This window comes from Nothobranchius furzeri, chromosome 6 (assembly GCF_043380555.1).
Source record: "Nothobranchius furzeri strain GRZ-AD chromosome 6, NfurGRZ-RIMD1, whole genome shotgun sequence".
NCBI classification, from domain to species: Eukaryota; Metazoa; Chordata; class Actinopteri; order Cyprinodontiformes; family Nothobranchiidae; genus Nothobranchius; species Nothobranchius furzeri.
Genome location: NC_091746.1, coordinates 9,148,067 through 9,168,996, shown reverse-complemented (window position 1 = coordinate 9,168,996; position 20,930 = coordinate 9,148,067). Strand labels below are relative to the sequence as shown.

At 45.8% G+C, this 20,930-nt stretch overlaps 1 protein-coding gene across 1 annotated transcript; it reads right to left on the bottom strand.

The window, feature by feature from the left end:
* Positions 1 to 3,707: 3,707 nt before the first annotated feature.
* Positions 3,708 to 5,707, bottom strand: LOC139070429 (piggyBac transposable element-derived protein 4-like). Its single transcript, XM_070552649.1, has one exon. It carries the CDS (start codon positions 4,932 to 4,934, stop codon positions 4,200 to 4,202), a length of 735 nt encoding a protein of 244 aa, XP_070408750.1. The 5' UTR covers positions 4,935 to 5,707; the 3' UTR covers positions 3,708 to 4,199.
* Between the last annotated feature and the right edge of the window lie 15,223 nt (positions 5,708 to 20,930).

Genomic DNA, 20,930 nt, shown 5'->3' with positions numbered 1-20,930 from the left:
CTCCTCGGGGCGCGTCTTGCTTGGGCCTCTCTCCTGGAGGCGCTCAGTCAGACCGAGTGCTGACATGTGGCAAGACGCTCCTCGTGGCGCGTCTTGCTTGGGCTTCTCTCCTGGAGGCCCTCAGTCAGACCCATTGTTTACATGTGGATAGATGCTCCTCGGGGCGCATCTTGCTTGGGCCTCTCTCCTGGAGGCGCTCAGTCAGACCGAGTGCTGACATGTGGCAAGACGCTCCTCGGGGCGCGTCTTGCTGGGGCTTCTCTCCTGGAGGCGCTAAGTCAGACCCAGTGTTGACATGTGACAAGACGCTCCTCGGGGCGCGTCTTGCTTGGGCCTCTCTCCTGGAGGCGCTCAGTCAGACCCAGAGGTGACATGTGGCAAGATGCTCCTCGGGGCGCGTCTTGCTTGGTCCTCTCTCCTGGAGGCCCTCTGTCAGACCCATTGTTGACATGTGGTAAGACGCTCCTCGGGGTGCGTCTTGCATGGGCCTCTCTCCTGGAGGCGCTCAGTCAGACCGAGTGCTGACATAAGGCAAGATGCTCCTCGCGGCGCGTCTTGCTGGGGCCTCTCTCCTGGAGGCGCTCTATCAGACCCAGTGGTGACACGTGGCAAGACGCTCCTCGGGGCGCGACTTGCTTGGGCCCCTCTCCTGGAGGCGCTCAGTCAGACCCAGTGGTGACATGTGGCAACACGCTCCTCGGGGCGCGTATTGTTTGGGCCTCTCTCCTGGAGGCCCTCTGTCAGACCCATTGTTGACATGTGGCAAGACGCTCCTCGGGGCGCGTCTTGCTTGGGCCTTTCTCCTGGAGGCCCTCAATCAGACCCAGTGTTGACACGTGGCAAGACGCTCCTCGAGGCGCGTCTTGCTTGGGCCTCTCTCCTGGAGGCGCTCAGTCAGACCCATTGTTGACATGTGGCAAGACACTCCTTGGGGAGCGTCTTGCTTGGGCCTCTCTCCTGGAGGCCCTCTGTCAGCCCCAGTGTTGACATGTGTCAAGACGCTCCTCGGGGTGCGTCTTGCTTGGGCCTCTCTCCTGGAGGCGCTCAGTCAGACCGAGTGCTGACATGTGGCAAGACGCTCCTCGGGGCGCGTCTTGCTTGGGCTTCTCTCCTGGAGGCCCTCAGTCAGACCCATTGTTGACATGTGGCAAGACGCTCCTCGGGGCGTGTCTTGCTTGGGCTTCTCTCATGAAGGCCCTCAGTCAGACCCATTGTTGATATGTGGCAAGACGCTCCTCGGGGCGCGTTTTGCTTGGGCCTCTCTCCTGGAGGCGCTCAGTCAGACTGAGTGCTGACATGTGGCAAGACGCTCCTCGGGGCGTGTCTTGCTGGGGCTTCTCTCCTGGAGGCGTTCTGTCAGACCGAGTGCTGACATGTGGCAAGACGCTCCTCGGGGCGCGTCTTGCTGGGGCTTCTCTCCTGGAGGCGTTCAGTCAGACTGAGTGCTGACATGTGGCAAGAGGCTCCTCGGGGCGCGTCTTGCTTGGGATTCTCTCCTGGAGGCCCTCAGTCAGACCCAGTTGTGACATGTGGCAAGACGCTCCTCAGGGCGCGTCTTGCTCGGGCCTCTCTCCTGGAGACGCTCAGTCAGACCCAGTGTTGACACGTGGCAAGACGCTCCTCGGGGCGCGTCTTCCTTGGGCCTCTCTCCTGGAGGCGCTCAGTCAGACCAAGTGTTGACATGTGGCAAGACGCTCCTCGGGGCGCGTCTTGCTTGGGCCTCTCTCCTGGAGGCGATCAGTCAGACCCAGTGGTGACATGTGGCAACACGCTCCTCGGGGCGCGTATTGCTTGGGCCTCTCTCCTGGAGCTTATAACTTGGCTTCTGAATATCCTAAAGAGGTCAAGTTTGTTTTAGAGTACTCCAATTAAGAGCCCCCCATTACCCCAAAGCCCCCCATTACCCCAAAGGTCACCGGGCCTGGTGTCACTTTAAAGAAGTAGTCCAGTTACACATTTGTGGGCTTATAACTTGGCTTCTGAATATCCTAGAGAGGTCAAGTTTGTTTTAGAGTACTCCAATTAACAGCCCCTATTACCTCAAAAAGGAATGGAGTCATTAGCACTTATGGTTTTTAAATGGCACCCAGAATTATGTTGCACGAAGCACAATTTCACATCATTCTGGGTCCATTTGTGTGAAAACAAGGTCCAATCAGGCTGAAACGTTACAAGAAGGTAGAATCTATTGAGGTGTAAGTGATCTGAACTTTTCATGATGATCGCACATTCCTAAGGGGGTCAAACCATGTCCCAAAGGTCACCGGATCTGGTGTCACTTTAAAGAGGTAGTCCAGTTACACATTTGTGGGCTTATAACTTGGCTTCTGAATGCCCTAGAGAGATCAGGTTTATTTTAGTGTACTCCAATCAACAGCCCCTACAACCACAAAAAGGAATGGAGTCATTAGCACTTATGGTTTTTAAATGGCACCCAGTTTTATGTTGCACGAAGCACAATTTCACATCATTCTGGGTTCTTTTGTGTGAAAACAAGGTCCAATCAGGCTGAAACGTTACAAGAAGGTAGAATCTATTGAGTTGTAAGTGATCTGAACGTTTCATGATGATCGCATATTTCTATAGAGTGTCAAACCATGTCCCAAAGGTCATCGGATCTGGTGTCACTTTAAAGAAGTAGTCCAGTTACACATTTGTGGGCTTATAACTTGGCTTCTGAATATCCTAGAGAGGTCAAGTTTGTTTTAGATTACTCCAATCAACAGCCCCTATTACCTCAAAAAGGAATGGAGTCATTAGCACTTATGGTTTTTAAATGGCACCCAGAATTATGTTGCACGAAGCACAATTTCACATCATTCTGGGTCCATTTGTGTGAAAACAAGGTCCAATCAGGCTGAAACGTTACAGGAAGGTAGAATCTATTGAGTTGTAAGTGATCTGAACATTTCATGATGATAGCACTTTCCTAAGGGGGTCAAACCATGTCCCAAAGGTCACCGGATCTGGTGTCACTTTAAAGAAGTAGTCCAGTTACACATTTGTGGGCTTATAACTTGGCTTCTGAATGTCCTAGAGAGATCAGATTTGTTTTAGTGTACTCCAATCAACAGCCCCTACAACCACAAATAGGAATGGAGTCATTAGCACTTATGGTTTGTAAATGGCACCCAGAATTATGTTGCACGAAGCACAATTTCACATCATTCTGGGTCCATTTGTGTGAGAACAAGGTCCAATCAGGATGAAACATTACAAGAAGGTAGAATCTATTGAGTTGTAAGTGATCTGAACGTTTCATGATGATCGCACATTCCTATAGGGGGTCAAACCATGTCCCAAAGGTCACTGGGCCTGGTGTCACTTTAAAGAAGTAGTCCAGTTACACCTTTGTGGGCTTACAACTTGGCTTCTGAATATCCTAAAGAGGTCAGGTTTGTTTTAGAGTACTCCAATTAAGAGCCCCCATTACCCCAAAAAGGAATGGAGTCATTAGCACTTATGGTTTTTAAATGGCACCCAGAATTATGTTGCACAAAGCACAATTTCACATCATTCTGGGTTCATTTGTGTGAAAACAAGGTCCAATCAGGCGGAAACATTACAGGAAGGTAGAATCTATTGAGTTGTAAGTGATCTGAACGTTTCATGATGATAGCACTTTCCTAAGGGGGTCAAACCATGTCCCAAAGGTCACCGGATCTGGTGTCAATTTAAATAAGTAGTCCAGTTACACATTTGTGGGCTCATAACTTGGCTTCTGAATGTCCTAGATTGATCAGGTTTGTTTCAGAGTACTCCAATCAACAGCCCCTACAACCACAAAAAGGAATGGAGTCATTAGCACTTATGGTTTTTAACCCTTGTATTATGTTGAAAAAAAATCACATTGGTTATGTTGCGGGTCATTTTGACCCGCCCTGTCTAAATTCACTTAGAACTGTAAAAAAAACTGCAATAAAACAGGAACTTTATTTTCCATTAGAAAAAACATTTAAAACACAGACACACAATAAAGTTTGAATATCCAGAACTATTTGTAAGAACTAGTTAGTAAAAGTTTTCCTTCTTTACAAACACTTTTATTTTTCTCAGATTTTCAATGTTCAACATTTTCAGTGTTGTCCACATGATGGACAGAGTGTAACTGTGTGCTTTCTGCAAATGCACTTCTTGCACTTCTCACAAACGGTGCTTGTTTTAATGTCTTATTGTGAGGGACAGACCTGGCATCTTTTTCATTTCTTTGCACCTGTATCCACTGGATTCATTGTACATTGGTCAGATGATGCAGACCTGACGTTTTCAATGATAGCTGCTGCTGCTGGGGATCGAGCTGGTCTGGCTCGCCTCTGGATCTCGGGGGTGACAAGACTTTTGCCCAGTTCTTCTAGGAAAAGCCGACGTCGGTACAGTTTGCCGACATTCCAATGTTGGTTGATTTCAGTCCACAGGACAAAGGCACTGTAAGCTGACACATCCACAATGTTGTAGAAAATCACCAAGGGCCAACGAGCTATTTTGCGCTGGCAGCTGTATGTTGCTGTGACTTTGTCAAGATTGTCTACTCCTCCTTTGGTGGAGTTGTAGTCCAGGATCATTTGTGGTTTTTTGTCTTCTCTTGTGCTCAGAGATGCATCTGTGTGCATTGTGCTCATGACAAGAACATTTTTGTTTTTCTTTGGGCAGTATGAAACAACTGTTGCTTTCTCGGTGAAAACAAATTTTGAGGAATGTGGAGGTCTTCCCTGCATCTTCAGAATTTCACTGGGAAGTTCTGGTTTATTTTTCCTGATTGTTCCCAACATAGTGAGCTTTCTTTTCTGAAGTTCATCTCCAAGCCAGTAGGATGTAAAGAAGTTGTCACAGGTGATGTTATGCCCTTGCAGCCCTTCACTCATCTGCAGCACCACACGCATCCCCTGATTCTTCTCAGATGCCTCTCCAGGTAGCTTTCCAGTGTACACCTGCATATTCCATGCATAGCTAGATTTAGCATCACAAGCTGCCCATATTTTGATGCCTTACTTGGCCGGCTTGTTGGGCATATACTGTCGGAAAGGACAGCGGCCCCTGAATGGAACAAGGCGCTCATCTACAGTCACATGGGGACCAGGGTTGTACAACAAAGGTAGAATCTCCACCCATTTATCCCATACATCTCTGATTGCAGCAAGTTTGTCTCTTTCACAGCGACTGGCTCTGGTTTCACGGTTGTCAAATCGGATCACACGAGATATCTTGTGAAATGTCTCAAGAGACATTGTTGCACGAAAGATCGGCCTTCCCTTCTCTTCATTCCATAGACTTGCAGTTGCTTCTCCCTTTGACCTGTATACTCCAGCTAATACCAGGATTCCAATATAAGCATGCAAGTCAGTCAGAGAGGTCAGGTTTAATTTAGAGTACTCCAATTAACAGCCCCCATTACCCCAAAAAGGAATGGAGTCATTAGCACTTATGGTTTGTAAATGGCACCCAGAATTATGTTGCACGAAGCACAATTTCACATCATTCTGGGTCCATTTGTGTGAAAACAAGGAGCGTCTTGACACAATGGGTCTGACTGAGGGCCTCCAGGAGAGAAGCCCAAGCAAGACGCGCCGCGAGGTGCGTCTTGCCACATGTCAGCACTCGGTCTGACTGAGCGCCTCCAGGAGAGAGGCCCAAGCAAGACGCACCCGGAGGAGCGTCTTGACACATGTCAACACTGGGGCTGACAGAGGGCCTCCAGGAGAGAGGCCCAAGCAAGACGCTCCCCAAGGAGTGTCTTGCCACATGTCAACAATGGGTCTGACTGAGCGCCTCCAGGAGAGAGGCCCAAGCAAGACGCGCCCCGAGGAGCGTCTTGCCACGTGTCAACACTGGGTCTCATTGAGGGCCTCCAGGAGAGAGGCCCAAGCAAGACGCGCCCCGAGGAGCGTCTTGCCACATGTCAACAATGGGTCTGACAGAGGGCCTCCAGGAGAGAGGCCCGAGCAATACGCACCCCGAGGAGCGTGTTGCCACATGTCACCACTGGGTCTGACTGAGCGCCTCCAGGAGAGAGGCCCAAGCAAGTCGCGCCCCGAGGAGCGTCTTGCCACGTGTCACCACTGGGTCTGATTGAGCGCCTCCAGGAGAGAGGCCCCAGCAAGACGCGCCCCGAGGAGCATCTTGCCTTATGTCAGCACTCGGTCTGACTGAGCGCCTCCAGGAGAGAGGCCCAAGCAAGACGCGCCCCGAGGAGCGTCTTGCCACATGTCAACAATGGGTCTGACAGAGGGCCTCCAGGAGAAAGGCCCAAGCAAGACGCGCCCCGAGGAGCATCTTGCCACATGTCACCTCTGGGTCTGACTGAGCGCCTCCAGGAGAGAGGCCCAAGCAAGACGCGCCCCGAGGAGCGTCTTGTCACATGTCAACACTGGGTCTGACTTAGCGCCTCCAGGAGAGAAGCCCCAGCAAGACGCGCCCCGAGGAGCGTCTTGCCACATGTCAGCACTCGGTCTGACTGAGCGCCTCCAGGAGAGAGGCCCAAGCAAGATGCGCCCCGAGGAGCGTCTTGCCACATGTAAACAATGGGTCTGACTGAGGGCCTCCAGGAGAGAAGCCCAAGCAAGACACGCCCCAAGGAGCGTCTTGCCACATGTCAGCACTCGGTCTGACTGAGCGCCTCCAGGAGAGAGGCCCAAGCATGACGCGCCCCGAGGAGCGTCTTGCCACGTGTCAACACTGGGTCTGATTCAGGGCCTCCAGGAGAGAGGCCCAAGCAAGACGCGCCCCGAGGAGCGTCTTGCCACATGTCAACAATGGGTCTGACAGAGGGCCTCCAGGAGAGAGGCCCAAGCAATACGCGCCCCGAGGAGCGTGTTGCCACATGTCACCACTGGGTCTGACTGAGCACCTCCAGGAGAGAGGCAAAAGCAAGACGCGCCCCGAGGAGCATCTTGACACGTGTCAACACTGTGTCTGACTGAGCGCCTCCAGGAGAGAGGCCCAAGCAAGACGCGCCCCGAGGAGCGTCTTGCCACATGTCGACAATGGGTCTGACAGAGGGCCTCCAGGAGAGAGGCCCAAGCAATACGCGCCCCGAGGAGCGTGTTGCCACATGTCACCACTGGGTCTGACTGAGCGCCTCCAGGAGAGAGGCCCAAGCAAGACGCGCCCCGAGGAGCGTCTTGCCACATGTCAACACTTGGTCTGACTGAGCGCCTCCAGGAGAGAGTCCCAAGCAAGACGCGCCCCGAGGAGCGTCTTGCCACGTGTCAACACTGTGTCTGACTGAGCGTCTCCAGGAGAGAGGCCCAAGCAAGACGCGCCCCGAGGAGCGTCTTGCCACGTGTCACCACTGGGTCTGACTGAGCGCCTCCAGGAGAGAGGCCCAAGCAAGACGCGCCCCGAGGAGCGTCTTGCCACATGTCACCACTGGGTCTGATTGAGCACCTACAGGAGAGAGGGCCCAGCAAGACGCGCCCCGAGGAGCATCTTGCCTTATGTCAGCACTCGGTCTGAATGAGCGCCTCCAGGAGAGAGGCCCAAGCAAGACGCGCCCCGAGGAGCGTCTTGCCACATGTCAACAATGGGTCTGACAGAGGGCCTCCAGGAGAGAGGCCCAAACAAGACGCGCCCCGAGGAGCATCTTGCCACATGTCACCTCTGGGTCTGACTGAGCGCCTCCAGGAGAGAGGCCCAAGCAAGACGCGCCCCGAAGATCGTCTTGTCACATGTCAACACTGGGTCTGACTTAGCGCCTCCAGGTGAGAAGCCCCAGCAAGACGCGCCCCGAGGAGCGTCTTGCCACATGTCAGCACTCGGTCTGACTGAGCGCCTCCAGGAGAGAGGCCCAAGCAAGATGCGCCCCGAGGAGCGTCTTGCCACATGTAAACAATGGGTCTGACTGAGGGCCTCCAGGAGAGAAGCCCAAGCAAGACGCGCCCCGAGGAACGTCTTGCCACATGTCAACAATGGGTCTGACAGAGGGCCTCCAGGAGAGAGGCCCAAGCAATACGCGCCCCGAGGAGCGTGTTGCCACATGTCACCACTGGGTCTGACTGAGCGCCTCCAGGAGAGAGGCCCAAGCAAGACGCGCCCCGAGGAGCGTCTTGCTACATGTCAACACTTGGTCTGACTGAGCGCCTCCAGGAGAGAGTCCCAAGCAAGACGCGCCCCGAGGAGCGTCTTGCCACGTGTCAACACTGTGTCTGACTGAGCGTCTCCAGGAGAGAGGCCCAAGCAAGACGCGCCCCGAGGAGCGTCTTGCCACGTGTTACCACTGGGTCTGACTGAGTGCCTCCAGGAGAGAGGCCCAAGCAAGACGCGCCCCGAGGAGCGTCTTGCCACGTGTCACCACTGGGTCTGATTGAGCGCCTCCAGGAGAGAGGCCCCAGCAAGACGCGCCCCGAGGAGCATCTTGCCTTATGTGAGCACTCGGTCTGACTGAGCGCCTCCAGGAGAGAGGCCAATTCCTTTTTGTGGTTGTAGGGGCTGTTGATTGGAGTACACTAAAACAAACCTGATCTCTCTAGGACATTCAGAAGCCAAGTTATAAGCCCACAAATGTGTAACTGGACTAATTCTTTAAAGTGACACCAGGCCCAGTGACCTTTGGGACATGGTTTGACCCCCTATAGGAATGTGCGATCATCATGAAACGTTCAGATCACTTACAACTCAATAGATTCTACCTTCTTGTAACGTTTCAGCCTAATTGGACCTTGTTTTCACACAAATGGACCCAGAATGATGTGAAATTGTGCTTCGTGCAACATAATTCTGGGTGCCATTTACAAACCATAAGTGCTAATGACTCCATTCCTTTTTGGGGTAATGGGGGCTGTTAATTGGAGTACTCTAAATTAAACCTGACCTCTCTAGGATATTCAGAAGCCAAGTTATAAGCCCACAAAGGTGTAACTGCACTACTTCTTTAAAGTGGCACCAGGCCTGGTGACCTTTGGGACATGGTTTGACCCCCTATAGGAATGTGTGATCATCATGAAACGTTAAGATCACTTACAACTCAATAGATTCTACCTTCTTGTAACGTTTCAGCCTGATTGGACCTTGTTTTCACACAAATGGACCCAGAATGATGTGAAATTGTGCTTCGTGCAACATAATTCTGGGTGCCATTTACAAACCATAAGTGCTAATGACTCCATTCCTTTTTGTGATTGTAGGGGCTGTTGATTGGAGTACACTAAAACAAACCTGATCTCTCTAGGACATTCGGAAGCCAAGTTATAAGCCCACAAATGTGTAACTGGACTACTTCTTTAAAGTGACACCAGATCCGTTGACCTTTGGGACATGGTTTGACCCCCTTAGGAAAGTGCTATCATCATGAAACGTTCAGATCACTTACAACTCAATAGATTCTACCTTTTTGTAACGTTTCAGCCCTATTGGACCTTGTTTTCACACAAAAGAACCCAGAATGATGTGAAATTGTGCTTCGTGCAACATAATTCTGGGTGCCATTTAAAAACCATAAGTGCTAATGACTCCATTCCTTTTTGTGGTTGTAGGGACTGTTGATTGGAGTACTCTGAAACAAACCTGATCAATCTAGGACATTCAGAAGCCAAGTTATGAGCCCACAAATGTGTAACTGGACTACTTCTTTAAAGTGACACCAGATCCGGTGACCTTTGGGACATGGTTTGACCCCCTTAGGAATGTGCGATCATCATGAAACGTTCAGATCAGTTACAACTCAATAGATTCTACCTTCTTGTAACGTTTCAGCCTGATTGGACCTTGTTTTCACACAAATGGACCCAGAATGATGTGAAATTGTGCTTCGTGCAACATAATTCTGGGTGCCATTTAAAAACCATAAGTGCTAATGACTCCATTCCTTTTTGAGGTAATAGGGGCTGTTAATTGGAGTACTCTAAAACAAACTTGACCTCTCTAGGATATTCAGAAGCAGAGTTATAAGCCCACAAATGTGTAACTGGACTACTTCTTTAAAGTGACACCAGGCCCGGTGACCTTTGGGACATGGTTTGACCACCTTAGGAATGTGCGATCATCATGAAACGTTCAGATCACTTACAACTCAATAGATTCTACCTTCTTGTAACGTTTCAGCCTGATTGGACCTTGTTTTCACACAAATGGACCCAGAATGATGTGAAATTGTGCTTCGTGCAACATAATTCTGGGTGCCATTTAAAAACCATAAGTGCTAATGACTCCATTCCTTTTTGAGGTAATAGGGGCTGTTGATTGGAGTACTCTAAAACAAACTTGACATCTCTAGGATATTCAGAAGCCAAGTTATAAGCCAACAAATGTGTAACTGGACTACTTCTTTAAAGTGACACCAGATCCGGTGACCTTTGGGACATGGTTTGACCCCCTATAGGAATATGCGATCATCATGAAACGTTCAGATCACTGACAACTCAATAGATTCTACCTTCTTGTAACGTTTCAGCCTGATTGGACCTTGTTTTCACACAAAAGAACCCAGAATGATGTGAAATTGTGCTTCGTGCAACATAAAACTGGGTGCCATTTAAAAACCATAAGTGCTAATGACTCCATTCCTTTTTGTGGTTGTAGGGGCTGTTGATTGGAGTACACTAAAATAAACCTGATCTCTCTAGGGCATTCAGAAGCCAAGTTATAAGCCCACAAATGTGTAACTGGACTACTTCTTTAAAGTGACACCAGATCCGGTGACCTTTGGGACATGGTTTGACCCCCTTAGGAATGTGCGATCATCATGAAACGTTCAGATCACTTACAACTCAATAGATTCTACCTTCTTGTAACGTTTCAGCCTGATTGGACCTTGTTTTCACACAAATGGACCCAGAATGATGTGAAATTGTGCTTTGTGCAACATAATTCTGGGTGCCATTTAAAAACCATAAGTGCTAATGACTCCATTCCTTTTTGATGTAATAGGGGCTGTTAATTGGAGTACTCTAAAACAAACTTGACCTCTCTAGGATATTCAGAAGCCAAGTTATAAGCCCACAAATGTGTAACTGGACTACTTCTTTAAAGTGACACCAGGCCCGGTGACCTTTGGGACATGGTTTGACCCCCTATAGGAATATGCGATCATTATGAAACGTTTAGATCACTTACAACTCAATAGATTCTACCTTCATGTAACGTTTCAGCCTGATTGGACCTAGTTTTCACACAAATGAACCCAGAATGATGTGAAATTGTGCTTCGTGCAACATAATTCTGGGTGCCATTTACAAACCATAAGTGCCAATGACTCCATTCCTTTTTGTGGTTGTAGGGGCTGTTGATTGGAGTACACTAAAACAAACCTGATCTCTCTAGGACATTCAGAAGCCAAGTTATAAGCCCACAAATGTGTAACTGGACTAATTCTTTAAAGTGACACCAGGCCCAGTGACCTTTGGGACATGGTTTGACCCCCTATAGGAATGTGCGATCATCATGAAAAGTTCAGATCACTTACAACTCAATAGATTCTACCTTCTTGTAACGTTTCAGCCTAATTGGACCTTGTTTTCACACAAATGGACCCAGAATGATGTGAAATTGTGCTTCGTGCAACATAATTCTGGGTGCCATTTACAAACCATAAGTGCTAATGACTCCATTCCTTTTTGGGGTAATGGGGGCTGTTAATTGGAGTACTCTAAATTAAACCTGACCTCTCTAGGATATTCAGAAGCCAAGTTATAAGCCCACAAAGGTGTAACTGCACTACTTCTTTAAAGTGACACCAGGCCTGGTGACCTTTGGGACATGGTTTGACCCCCTATAGGAATGTGTGATCATCATGAAACGTTAAGATCACTTACAACTAAATAGATTCTACCTTCTTGTAACGTTTCAGCCTGATTGGACCTTGTTTTCACACAAATGGACCCAGAATGATGTGAAATTGTGCTTCGTGCAACATAATTCTGGGTGCCATTTACAAACCATAAGTGCTAATGACTCCATTCCTTTTTGTGGTTGTAGGGGCTGTTGATTGGAGTACACTAAAACAAACCTGATCTCTCTAGGACATTCGGAAGCCAAGATATAAGCCCACAAATGTGTAACTGGACTACTTCTTTAAAGTGACACCAGATCCGTTGACCTTTGGGACATGGTTTGACCCCCTTAGGAAAGTGCTATCATCATGAAACGTTCAGATCACTTACAACTCAATAGATTCTACCTTTTTGTAACGTTTCAGCCCTATTGGACCTTGTTTTCACACAAATGAACCCAGAATGATGTGAAATTGTGCTTCGTGCAACATAATTCTGGGTGCCATTTAAAAACCATAAGTGCTAATGACTCCATTCCTTTTTGTGGTTGTAGGGGCTGTTGATTGGAGTACTCTGAAACAAACCTGATCAATCTAGGACATTCAGAAGCCAAGTTATGAGCCCACAAATGTGTAACTGGACTACTTCTTTAAAGTGACACCAGGCCCGGTGACCTTTGGGACATGGTTTGACCACCTTAGGAATGTGCGATCATCATGAAACGTTCAGATCACTTACAACTCAATAGATTCTACCTTCTTGTAACGTTTCAGCCTGATTGGACCTTGTTTTCACACAAATGGACCCAGAATGATGTGAAATTGTGCTTTGTGCAACATAATTCTGCGTGCCATTTAAAAACCATAAGTGCTAATGACTCCATTACTTTTTGAGGTAATAGGGGCTGTTGATTGGAGTACTCTAAAACAAACTTGACCTCTCTAGGATATTCAGAAGCCAAGTTATAAGCCCACCAATGTGTAACTGGACTACTTCTTTAAAGTGACACCAGATCCGGTGACCTTTGGGACATGGTTTGACCCCCTATAGGAATATGCGATCATCATGAAACGTTCAGATCACTTACAACTCAATAGATTCTACCTTCTTGTAACGTTTCAGCCTGATTGGACCTTGTTTTCACACAAAAGAACCCAGAACGATGTGAAATTGTGCTTCGTGCAACATAATTCTGGGTGCCATTTAAAAACCATAAGTGCTAATGACTCCATTCCTTTTTGTGGTTGTAGGGGCTGTTGATTGGAGTACACTAAAATAAACCTGATCTCTCTAGGGCATTCAGAAGCCAAGTTATGAGCCCACAAATGTGTAACTGGACTACTTCTTTAAAGTGACACCAGGCCCGGTGACCTTTGGGACATGGTTTGACCCCCTATAGGAATATGTGATCATTATGAAACGTTCAGATCACTTACAACTCAATAGATTCTACCTTCATGTAACGTTTCAGCCTGATTGGACCTTGTTTTCACACAAATGAACCCAGAATGATGTGAAATTGTGCTTCGTGCAACATAATTCTGGGTGCCATTTACAAACCATAAGTGCTAATGACTCCATTCCTTTTTGGGGTAATGGGGGCTGTTAATTGGAGTACTCTAAATTAAACCTGACCTCTCTAGGATATTCAGAAGCCAAGTTATAAGCCCACAAAGGTGTAACTGCACTACTTCTTTAAAGTGACACCAGATCCGTTGACCTTTGGGACATGGTTTGACCCCCTTAGGAAAGTGCTATCATCATGAAACGTTCAGATCACTTACAACTCAATAGATTCTACCTTTTTGTAACGTTTCAGCCCTATTGGAACTTGTTTTCACACAAATGAACCCAGAATGATGTGAAATTGTGCTTCGTGCAACATAATTCTGGGTGCCATTTAAAAACCATAAGTGCTAATGACTCCATTCCTTTTTGTGGTTGTAGGGGCTGTTGATTGGAGTACTCTGAAACAAACCTGATCAATCTAGGACATTCAGAAGCCAAGTTATGAGCCCACAAATGTGTAACTGGACTACTTCTTTAAAGTGACACCAGGCCCGGTGACCTTTGGGACATGGTTTGACCACCTTAGGAATGTGCGATCATCATGAAACGTTCAGATCACTTACAACTCAATAGATTCTACCTTCTTGTAACGTTTCAGCCTGATTGGACCTTGTTTTCACACAAATGGACCCAGAATGATGTGAAATTGTGCTTTGTGCAACATAATTCTGGGTGCCATTTAAAAACCATAAGTGCTAATGACTCCATTCCTTTTTGAGGTAATAGGGGCTGTTGATTGGAGTACTCTAAAACAAACTTGACCTCTTTAGGATATTCAGAAGCCAAGTTATAAGCCCACCAATGTGTAACTGGACTACTTCTTTAAAGTGACACCAGATCCGGTGACCTTTGGGACATGGTTTGACCCCCTATAGGAATATGCGATCATCATGAAACGTTCAGATCACTTACAACTCAATAGATTCTACCTTCTTGTAACGTTTCAGCCTGATTGGACCTTGTTTTCACATAAAAGAACCCAGAACGATGTGAAATTGTGCTTCGTGCAACATAATTCTGGGTGCCATTTAAAAACCATAAGTGCTAATGACTCCATTCCTTTTTGTGGTTGTAGGGGCTGTTGATTGGAGTACACTAAAATAAACCTGATCTCTCTAGGGCATTCAGAAGCCAAGTTATAAGCCCACAAATGTGTAACTGGACTACTTCTTTAAAGTGACACCAGGCCCGGTGACCTTTGGGACATGGTTTGACCCCCTATAGGAATATGCGATCATTATGAAACGTTCAGATCACTTACAACTCAATAGATTCTACCTTCATGTAACGTTTCAGCCTGATTGGACCTTGTTTTCACACAAATGAACCCAGAATGATGTGAAATTGTGCTTCGTGCAACATAATTCTGGGTGCCATTTAAAAACCATAAGTGCTAATGACTCCATTCCTTTTTGTGGTTGTAGGGGCTGTTGATTGGAGTACACTAAAACAAACCTGACCTCTCTAGGACATTCAGAAGCCAAGTTATAAAACCACAAAGGTGTAACTGGACTACTTCTTTAAAGTGACATCAGGCCCGGTGACCTTTGAACACATGGTTTGACACCCTATAGGAATGTGCGATCATCATGAAACGTTCAGATCACTTACAACTCAATAGATTCTACCTTCTTGTAACGTTTCAGCCTGATTGGACCTTGTTTTCACACAAATGGACCCAGAATGATGTGAAATTGTGCTTCGTGCAACATAATTCTGGGTGCCATTTACAAACCATAAGTGCTAATGACTCCATTCCTTTTTGTGGGTTTAGGGGCTGTTGATTGGAGTACACTAAAACAAACCTGATCTCTCTAGGATATTCAGAAGCCAATTTATAAGCCCACCAATGTGTAACTGGACTACTTCTTTAAAGTGACACCAGATCCGGTGACCTTTGGGAGATGGTTTGACCCCCTATAGGAATATGCGATCATCATGAAACGTTCAGATCACTTACAACTCAATAGATTCTACCTTCTTGTAACGTTTCAGCCTGATTGGACCTTGTTTTCACACAAAAGAACCCAGAACGATGTGAAATTGTGCTTCGTGCAACATAATTCTGGGTGCCATTTAAAAACCATAAGTGCTAATGACTCCATTCCTTTTTGTGGTTGTAGGGGCTGTTGATTGGAGTACACTAAAATAAACCTGATCTCTCTAGGGCATTCAGAAGCCAAGTTATAAGCCCACAAATGTGTAACTGGACTACTTCTTTAAAGTGACACCAGGCCCGGTGACCTTTGGGACATGGTTTGACCCCCTATAGGAATATGCGATCATTATGAAACGTTCAGATCACTTACAACTCAATAGATTCTACCTTCATGTAACGTTTCAGCCTGATTGGACCTTGTTTTCACACAAATGAACCCAGAATGATGTGAAATTGTGCTTCGTGCAACATAATTCTGGGTGCCATTTAAAAACCATAAGTGCTAATGACTCCATTCCTTTTTGTGGTTGTAGGGGCTGTTGATTGGAGTACACTAAAACAAACCTGACCTCTCTAGGACATTCAGAAGCCAAGTTATAAAACCACAAAGGTGTAACTGGACTACTTCTTTAAAGTGACATCAGGCCCGGTGACCTTTGAACACATGGTTTGACACCCTATAGGAATGTGCGATCATCATGAAACGTTCAGATCACTTACAACTCAATAGATTCTACCTTCTTGTAACGTTTCAGCCTGATTGGACCTTGTTTTCACACAAATGGACCCAGAATGATGTGAAATTGTGCTTCGTGCAACATAATTCTGGGTGCCATTTACAAACCATAAGTGCTAATGACTCCATTCCTTTTTGTGGTTGTAGGGGCTGTTGATTGGAGTACTCTGAAACAAACCTGATCAATCTAGGACATTCTCAAGCCAAGTTATGAGCCCACAAATGTGTAACTGGACTACTTCTTTAAAGTGACACCAGGCCCGGTGACCTTTGGGACATGGTTTGACCACCTTAGGAATGTGCGATCATCATGAAACGTTCAGATCACTTACAACTCAATAAATTCTACCTTCTTGTAACGTTTCAGCCTGATTGGACCTTGTTTTCACACAAATGGACCCAGAATGATGTGAAATTGTGCTTTGTGCAACATAATTCTGGGTGCCATTTAAAAACCATAAGTGCTAATGACTCCATTCCTTTTTGAGGTAATAGGGGCTGTTGATTGGAGTACTCTAAAACAAACTTGACCTCTTTAGGATATTCAGAAGCCAAGTTATAAGCCCACCAATGTGTAACTGGACTACTTCTTTAAAGTGCCACCAGATCCGGTGACCTTTGGGACATGGTTTGACCCCCTATAGGAATATGCGATCATCATGAAACGTTCAGATCACTTACAACTCAATAGATTCTACCTTCTTGTAACGTTTCAGCCTGATTGGACCTTGTTTTCACACAAAAGAACCCAGAACGATGTGAAATTGTGCTTCGTGCAACATAATTCTGGGTGCCATTTAAAAACCATAAGTGCTAATGACTCCATTCCTTTTTTATGGTTGTAGGGGCTGTTGATTGGAGTACACTAAAATAAACCTGATCTCTCTAGGGCATTCAGAAGCCAAGTTATAAGCCCACAAATGTGTAACTGGACTACTTCTTTAAAGTGACACCAGGCCCGGTGACCTTTGGGACATGGTTTGACCCCCTATAGGAATATGCGATCATTATGAAACGTTCAGATCACTTACAACTCAATAGATTCTACCTTCATGTAACGTTTCAGCCTGATTGGACCTTGTTTTCACACAAATGAACCCAGAATGATGTGAAATTGTGCTTCGTGCAACATAATTCTGGGTGCCATTTAAAAACCATAAGTGCTAATGACTCCATTCCTTTTTGTGGTTGTAGGGGCTGTTGATTGGAGTACACTAAAACAAACCTGACCTCTCTAGGACATTCAGAAGCCAAGTTATAAAACCACAAAGGTGTAACTGGACTACTTCTTTAAAGTGACATCAGGCCCGGTGACCTTTGAACACATGGTTTGACACCCTATAGGAATGTGCGATCATCATGAAACGTTCAGATCACTTACAACTCAATAGATTCTACCTTCTTGTAACGTTTCAGCCTGATTGGACCTTGTTTTCACACAAATGGACCCAGAATGATGTGAAATTGTGCTTCGTGCAACATAATTCTGGGTGCCATTTACAAACCATAAGTGCTAATGACTCCATTCCTTTTTGTGGGTTTAGGGGCTGTTGATTGGAGTACTCTAAAACAAACTTGACCTCTCTAGGATATTCAGAAGCCAAGTTATAAGCCAACAAATGTGTAACTGGACTACTTCTTTAAAGTGACACCAGGCCCGGTGACCTTTGGGACATGGTTTGACCACCTTAGGAATGTGCGATCATCATGAAACGTTCAGATCACTTACAACTCAATAGATTCTACCTTCTTGTAACGTTTCAGCCTGATTGGACCTTGTTTTCACACAAATGGACCCAGAATGATGTGAAATTGTGCTTCGTGCAACATAATTCTGGGTGCCATTTAAAAACCATAAGTGCTAATGACTCCATTCCTTTTTGAGGTAATAGGGGCTGTTGATTGGAGTACTCTAAAACAAACTTGACATCTCTAGGATATTCAGAAGCCAAGTTATAAGCCAACAAATGTGTAACTGGACTACTTCTTTAAAGTGACACCAGATCCGGTGACCTTTGGGACATGGTTTGACCCCCTATAGGAATATGCGATCATCATGAAACGTTCAGATCACTGACAACTCAATAGATTCTACCTTCTTGTAACGTTTCAGCCTGATTGGACCTTGTTTTCACACAAAAGAACCCAGAATGATGTGAAATTGTGCTTCGTGCAACATAAAACTGGGTGCCATTTAAAAACCATAAGTGCTAATGACTCCATTCCTTTTTGTGGTTGTAGGGGCTGTTGATTGGAGTACACTAAAATAAACCTGATCTCTCTAGGGCATTCAGAAGCCAAGTTATAAGCCCACAAATGTGTAACTGGACTACTTCTTTAAAGTGACACCAGATCCGGTGACCTTTGGGACATGGTTTGACCCCCTTAGGAATGTGCGATCATCATGAAACGTTCAGATCACTTACAACTCAATAGATTCTACCTTCTTGTAACGTTTCAGCCTGATTGGACCTTGTTTTCACACAAATGGACCCAGAATGATGTGAAATTGTGCTTTGTGCAACATAATTCTGGGTGCCATTTAAAAACCATAAGTGCTAATGACTCCATTCCTTTTTGATGTAATAGGGGCTGTTAATTGGAGTACTCTAAAACAAACTTGACCTCTCTAGGATATTCAGAAGCCAAGTTATAAGCCCACAAATGTGTAACTGGACTACTTCTTTAAAGTGACACCAGGCCCGGTGACCTTTGGGACATGGTTTGACCCCCTATAGGAATATGCGATCATTATGAAACGTTTAGATCACTTACAACTCAATAGATTCTACCTTCATGTAACGTTTCAGCCTGATTGGACCTAGTTTTCACACAAATGAACCCAGAATGATGTGAAATTGTGCTTCGTGCAACATAATTCTGGGTGCCATTTACAAACCATAAGTGCCAATGACTCCATTCCTTTTTGTGGTTGTAGGGGCTGTTGATTGGAGTACACTAAAACAAACCTGATCTCTCTAGGACATTCAGAAGCCAAGTTATAAGCCCACAAATGTGTAACTGGACTAATTCTTTAAAGTGACACCAGGCCCAGTGACCTTTGGGACATGGTTTGACCCCCTATAGGAATGTGCGATCATCATGAAAAGTTCAGATCACTTACAACTCAATAGATTCTACCTTCTTGTAACGTTTCAGCCTAATTGGACCTTGTTTTCACACAAATGGACCCAGAATGATGTGAAATTGTGCTTCGTGCAACATAATTCTGGGTGCCATTTACAAACCATAAGTGCTAATGACTCCATTCCTTTTTGGGGTAATGGGGGCTGTTAATTGGAGTACTCTAAATTAAACCTGACCTCTCTAGGATATTCAGAAGCCAAGTTATAAGCCCACAAAGGTGTAACTGCACTACTTCTTTAAAGTGACACCAGGCCTGGTGACCTTTGGGACATGGTTTGACCCCCTATAGGAATGTGTGATCATCATGAAACGTTAAGATCACTTACAACTAAATAGATTCTACCTTCTTGTAACGTTTCAGCCTGATTGGACCTTGTTTTCACACAAATGGACCCAGAATGATGTGAAATTGTGCTTCGTGCAACATAATTCTGGGTGCCATTTACAAACCATAAGTGCTAATGACTCCATTCCTTTTTGTGGTTGTAGGGGCTGTTGATTGGAGTACACTAAAACAAACCTGATCTCTCTAGGACATTCGGAAGCCAAGATATAAGCCCACAAATGTGTAACTGGACTACTTCTTTAAAGTGACACCAGATCCGTTGACCTTTGGGACATGGTTTGACCCCCTTAGGAAAGTGCTATCATCATGAAACGTTCAGATCACTTACAACTCAATAGATTCTACCTTTTTGTAACGTTTCAGCCCTATTGGACCTTGTTTTCACACAAATGAACCCAGAATGATGTGAAATTGTGCTTCGTGCAACATAATTCTGGGTGCCATTTAAAAACCATAAGTGCTAATGACTCCATTCCTTTTTGTGGTTGTAGGGGCTGTTGATTGGAGTACTCTGAAACAAACCTGATCAATCTAGGACATTCAGAAGCCAAGTTATGAGCCCACAAATGTGTAACTGGACTACTTCTTTAAAGTGACACCAGGCCCGGTGACCTTTGGGACATGGTTTGACCACCTTAGGAATGTGCGATCATCATGAAACGTTCAGATCACTTACAACTCAATAGATTCTACCTTCTTGTAACGTTTCAGCCTGATTGGACCTTGTTTTCACACAAATGGACCCAGAATGATGTGAAATTGTGCTTTGTGCAACATAATTCTGCGTGCCATTTAAAAACCATAAGTGCTAATGACTCCATTACTTTTTGAGGTAATAGGGGCTGTTGATTGGAGTACTCTAAAACAAACTTGACCTCTCTAGGATATTCAGAAGCCAAGTTATAAGCCCACCAATGTGTAACTGGACTACTTCTTTAAAGTGACACCAGATCCGGTGACCTTTGGGACATGGTTTGACCCCCTATAGGAATATGCGATCATCATGAAACGTTCAGATCACTTACAACTCAATAGATTCTACCTTCTTGTAACGTTTCAGCCTGATTGGACCTTGTTTTCACACAAAAGAACCCAGAACGATGTGAAATTGTGCTTCGTGCAACATAATTCTGGGTGCCATTTAAAAACCATAAGTGCTAATGACTCCATTCCTTTTTGTGGTTGTAGGGGCTGTTGATTGGAGTACACTAAAATAAACCTGATCTCTCTAGGGCATTCAGAAGCCAAGTTATGAGCCCACAAATGTGTAACTGGACTACTTCTTTAAAGTGACACCAGGCCCGGTGACCTTTGGGACATGGTTTGACCCCCTATAGGAATATGTGATCATTATGAAACGTTCAGATCACTTACAACTCAATAGATTCTACCTTCATGTAACGTTTCAGCCTGATTGGACCTTGTTTTCACACAAATGAACCCAGAATGATGTGAAATTGTGCTTCGTGCAACATAATTCTGGGTGCCATT